This window comes from Limulus polyphemus, unplaced genomic scaffold (assembly GCF_000517525.1).
Source record: "Limulus polyphemus unplaced genomic scaffold, Limulus_polyphemus-2.1.2 Scaffold909, whole genome shotgun sequence".
NCBI classification, from domain to species: Eukaryota; Metazoa; Arthropoda; class Merostomata; order Xiphosura; family Limulidae; genus Limulus; species Limulus polyphemus.
The window spans coordinates 211,352-217,338 of record NW_013666519.1 but is presented as its reverse complement, the minus strand read 5'-3'; the positions used below and the strand labels follow the sequence as shown (position 1 = coordinate 217,338).

The 5,987-nt window shown below is 30.3% G+C and overlaps 1 protein-coding gene across 8 annotated transcripts in view; it reads right to left on the bottom strand.

Annotated features, from left to right (window-relative positions):
* LOC106461176 overlaps positions 1 to 5,987 on the bottom strand; it is a 72,133-nt gene that overhangs the window by 43,220 nt on the left and 22,926 nt on the right. For all 8 annotated transcript variants that reach the window (XM_022388040.1, XM_022388042.1, XM_022388038.1 and 5 more), the window contains exon 8: positions 2,913 to 2,991. In XM_022388040.1, coding sequence (XP_022243748.1) covers positions 2,913 to 2,991 — 79 coding nt within the window. The remainder of the gene's footprint in view (positions 1 to 2,912; positions 2,992 to 5,987) is intronic.

Here is a 5,987-nt window from a genome sequence, read left to right as displayed (position 1 = left end):
GACAAGGTTTTGTACCTGATGATGACAAAACGTTGTACATTTGCTGTTATATTAAAGTTTTTCTTCATTACCCATTCAAGCCGTCTCCAGCCATTATAAATCAAAAGTTACTTCCAAAGAAACTTTATGGGAATATATTTGGAGACATTTGGAGTAAAATCCCAAATGACACTTTGATTAAATATGTTGCAACAATGCCTGAAAGAATGTCTGCAGTTATTAAAGCAAAAGGAGGACACATATTAAAATATTAACTGTTTGCTGAACTAAAGCACTTCCACTGAATTTCTGCTGTACTAAATATGAAGATCAATAACATTTTGATGCTTGACTTGTGATTTACCTTCCATTGTTTCTTTCAAAGTAGCCTGAAATGTAATTTTTGACTTTGTACTCACACTTTTGCACAGTACTACATAACAGCTGGGTTAAAAGGACTGACGCTGTAATATTCTTTGATAGCCAATTATTAAATTGACTGGATGTAACAGTCAACCAATGAATTGAAGGAACAAAGGTCATGAAGTAATGCTGTTGACTGGACAAAGAAAGCAAGTTTACCTGTTGAATTCAGGCATGTTTTCTTTAGCCAATTTCTGCTAGGAAATCAAGTAAAAAAATTGAAAACATTTTTCCAGAACATGTTTAGTTCTATGGAGATAAATCCTGAAGAAAAGAAAGCTGTGGAGCTAAACACAGATTAGTAGAAAGGATTGTCATTTTGTCTCCATAGGGGCACATACACAGTGTTTAATTTATATGTTGCAATAAAAATTTTGTTTTATTCATATTTGTCCAGACTCCTTACTTTACACTTAAAGAAACTCAGTTAAGTTACCTATTACAAAACCATCCCATTATTTCTTGATATAAGCTACTGCTATATGCAGGTTTACCTAATAGATACTTATCGAGAAATCAGTTATACCTGAAAATACCACACACACACATAGGGTTAAGACAAAACACCAGAAAACAACTAAAAAATGAAATCGAGGTACAATCTACACTGGAAACACATTATGCATATTATGCATTTAAAAAACCTCATAGTCTTGTAATTTATAAGTAGTGGTGGGCTTGAGCTTGAAGTGCCCCTCACATAACTTTTCACTGTCTGAAACCCCTTTGGTTGAAATTAGCTATTTCAAGTTACATAATAATTCAAAAGACTATTTCATTAGCCCTTCTGTGAAATAGCTGTATGAGTTTCTGCTAAATGAATAGCTTCAGAAGAATACTTGAAAGCCTAAATCCCATTCAATGTATAAAACTATTTATAGAATGATACATTGTAATAATATCACAATGTACAAGACAAATTTAAATAACCAGTGAATATTTCTCTGCTACAAATAAAAAAATATATATTCATGTGTATATCCACTTTTATTGTTTTACAAATATAAATTTAGGTTTAAAATATGATCAAGTGTGTACTCATATTAGGAAGCTCATCGGTGCTTTATAATAACTAGAAAATATCTCCATGCAACTTGTAGCATTTACATGGATTTGTGAGTACTCATATTATGAAGCTCATCGGTGCTTTATAATAACTAGAAAATATCTCCATGCCACTTGTAGCATTTACATGGATTTGTGAGTACTCATATTATGAAGCTCATCGGTGCTTTATAATAACTAGAAAATATCTCCATGCCACTTGTAGCATTCACATGGATTTTCCAACCCATCTTGGAATGAGGCCTGGGCCACTCCCAACTGGAAATTTCATTATCATAACCGACGAAATTGAGAAAAAATTATATTAACACCACTAATACTGAAATTAACAATAACAGAAACATAAAAAAACTGTATATTTAAATTTTGTGAAACACAGTTATATATTTTTTTTTCAACACTGCATTTTGAATTTTCACTTGATTTCCTATATGTCCTGAAACTGGGGGAAAAAAATATATGCTAATATGGCAATGGGAATGAGCCAAATTTCAAACCTCTACATTACGAAAAAAATACTTGACTTATTTCATTCAGTTCATGGAGATGGTGTGCATGTGCATTATTTATGATACAGATCTACTAAATATTGGCATAAAACTTTTTACAATGTCACTCCTAATGGCCAGCTTCTTCATATTAATTATATTTTCTAGAATGTCACTCCTAATGGCCAGATTCTTCATATTAGTAATATTGGCATAAAAATATCTAGAATGTCACTCCTAATGGCCAGCTTCTTCATATTAGTATTAGTGGTATAAAATTTTCTAGAATGTCACTCCTAATGGCCAAATTCTTCATATTAGTAATTTGGCATAAGAATTTCTAGAATGTCACTCCTAATGGCCAGCTTCTCCATACTAATATTTTCTAGAATGTCACTCCTAATGGCCAGCTTCTTCATATTAGTAATATTGGCATAAGAATTTCTAGAATGTCACTCCTAATGGCCAGCTTCTTCATACTAATAATATTTTCTAGAATGTCACTCCTAATGGCCAGCTTCTTCATATTAGTGTAATTACTTTCAATAAACTATCAGAACTGGGACAAACCCAAGAACCCTCTAAACATTTCATGGCAATCAAGAGTTTGGAAAGTAATGTTTACTAAAATTACCTTTTACTTGTATGTATAACTCAAACACTATTAATTTCAGAAAAAGATTTGTTTGTTAAATACACTTTTCTCCATACCTACTTTCCAAGTTTAGAGGTGGTATTGATATAAATTCCTTCCTCTGGTTTACTTTCTACACTAATTGTGAGAACTATCATAAGTTTCCAAGTTATTATAAGTTGTTATCAAACCCAAAATCTATTTTCAAATGAAAAAAAATTAATAAAAGTATTCTAGTGAAAACAGCAAACTACTTACATCAGTTTTACAGCTGCAGACATAAGTTATTAATTTCAAAATATTCTTCAAACTTATTAAAATACCTTAATGGTGGTTCTTCACTGACAACCAATTTATTAGTAGGTGTTTCCTCTGTAATCCATCTCAGAGATACAGTAGATGCTGAAAATAAAATCTGTATAGTTCAACGTATGTATAACAGATATGTTTATGTACTCATAACATAGTCTAAAACTATATATTAGAAACTTTCAAGCTTTATCCATGCTTAAAATATTCTTCTCAAGTTTTTAACCTTTTTCCTGGATCCTTTATTGGCCCTCATGTAATTGTTACAATCAACAAAAATGGAAGAACACTAAATCTATGTTTATGCAAAATTATAACTAATCTATTCTAATCTATAACAAATACATTAAAATAACGCTTGACAAAAGCAAAACAAAAAATATGTACTAATTATAGAACATCTGAAAACAATACAAAATTGAAGGAAGCTAACTGAGTATGTTCCAATTTTTTTCAATTAATTTCCAATTTGCAGGTAAAAACAGTATTAATCTAAGCAACTAAAGAACAATAATAGTGGGGGCAAGTTTTGGGTGCTTAACCCATAATGTGACACCCAATTTGAATGTGATCATGGTAGTGACCCTGCAATATGCAGGCACATCATATATTTTCTACTTGTTTTGTGATATAGAAATATAAAAAAAGTTACTGGTTATTTAGTGTATGTTCTAGTTGCTACATTTCTTTGTTCTCTATAGTCAGTGGTGTTTATTCTGCCCAAAAGAATACTGCAGTAATATACAGCATTTGGTTTAAAAGGATTGACACTGTAGTATCTTTTCATATGTGCAAGTATGTACACTGCATTTTCTTTTGTTTGTTTACTAATAAAGATTGTTTTCATTTTTACCAACTTTGTTCAGTGTCTCTATTTGACTCAGTTATCTCATCAGGATCGTTCTCCTTATTTCCTGAATGAATCTATAGTAATTTTCCAATCTACCTTTCTGATATTAGTTGGGAAATTAGCAGTTTTTACCTAAAAAAAACAACCACAACCAAACAATAACAATTACAAAACGAAGTTGTAGTTGATGTTAATAACTTCATAGTTTGCATGTTTATTATGAACACATACATATTTATGTTCTATCACTAACCCAAATCTATTTTGTTTCACACATAAGTTATATCAACAGGAACTGTAGTGACACCAGCCAAGTTAGAAGGATAGAATAACACTGACATGATCCAATATTTACGGGACCGAACTTTTGGCCAAATCAGAGGTATTGCCACAGCTGCTCTAAATGTTTGAATGTCACTATTATTATGTTTTTGAGCACATTTAAACAAACTTACATTACATTGAAAGCAACAGCTTCATATGCATTTTAGATAGAGAAATAAGTAGTTAAAAAGTGTTAAAATGATTGATAAGTAGTTAAAAAGTGTTAAAATAATTGTTCTACTTTCCCTTGGTGAAGAGGCAAAACATACAGTAACCAAAAAGAGGACCATACAAAACAAAATTCCATTGATATATATTTATCTGAACTAGGGTTCGACAACTGTAGCACATATGTTAATTTTTTTTGGTAATTTAATATGAATATTTCTCCAAACAGCCACTAGGTTAAAACTGATGACTTTAGGGTCTAGGTAAAGGCAGAGAATAACACAATGAACATGTGTTGGTAGCTTCCAGATAGCTAGGATTTGAATGCCACGTAAATGGAATCTCATTTTTTCTAGTTAATTTTGAAATAATATGTCATATTAAAACATATTACATCTTATAGAATAAAGCAAGTAACCATTAAAAGTGGTACACAATATTGCTGTTTTTATTGTTTATCTTATTTTTCTTTTCCAGAATGAGTCAAGTTTCAATCAAGATAACAATAAAGATCATTTATTATAAAAAAAACTTTTTACTAAATAAACAACACATGTAATACAAAAATTTGATAATTTTTTATGGAAATAATTTAACCTTTCTAAACATACATAACAATGATTACAGTTGCCTAATAAAACTCATAAAATGAACAAAAACTAGTAGTTTCCATGTGTAAAATACCTAGATATATAAACAACTGTTTCATGAAGTGCAAACTTTACATTTACCTAACACTTAAGTAACAGAAGTGATAGTGCTTGTCTAAACAAAAAAGTAGTGGTTGTGATCAAAACATTTTACATGTACATAAACAGCCAAAACAGAATAACATGGTTCAGCCACGTAGAGTTTGTGGCATACACAAAAAAAAACATGTTATATAAAAGTGCAAATCCTTGTTATTACAACTGGAACAAATAGTAACATGAATGTATAAAGAAGGCCAAGTTTCCCTAGTTTGACTTTCACACTTTCACATTAAATCTTTAAGGTTTGCCCTTTATATCACTTAGCTATTTCTTTTTTATATCACATATTTGTATGGCTGACCCCTTTATTTTAACTTGGTTGTTTTTGTGCATGTAAAAGTTTTAATCAGACACATACAAGTCAGTGAATTCTAGCGTTTAGCCATAGACCATGAAGAGGCACTGATATTTTTTGCCAACTGATAATCTAGGTGTCATTATGAATATTAAGACAAGTTTAACTGTCAAAATTATTTTAAAAAGGGGGTGGCTATAAGTGCAACTACAATGCAATACTCAATCAATATGTCTTTTCCAGTGACTTGATGAACATCAATTTCATGCATCTTTCAGTGAGATTCCCCAATTTTAAAATATTAATTAAAAACAGTGCATTCAAGCAGTGTTTCATATTCTTTATTATATCTTTTTTTATCATTTCATATTGTGAAAGATAAATCATTAAAAAGGTTAAACATACATCTAAAATTTGACAGTTTATTAAAAAATGAAAAACATGATGATTCACATTCACTGACTATTTATATCTTCTAAAGAGAAACAACTCATAAATCATTTGCCTCACTCTTCTTTTGTTAAGAAGATAACATTTTTGCAAGTAACTGCTAAACAAACTGTAAAAGATTTGCTAATGAATAAAAAAGTTTCAAGCCCTGGAGTGTTTGATTTATTCTAGTATTATGCTTAATGTTTTCAAATTGTTCCACTGTTTTTACTTTTAACAATCAGACCACATCCAATGAGGGAACTAAAAA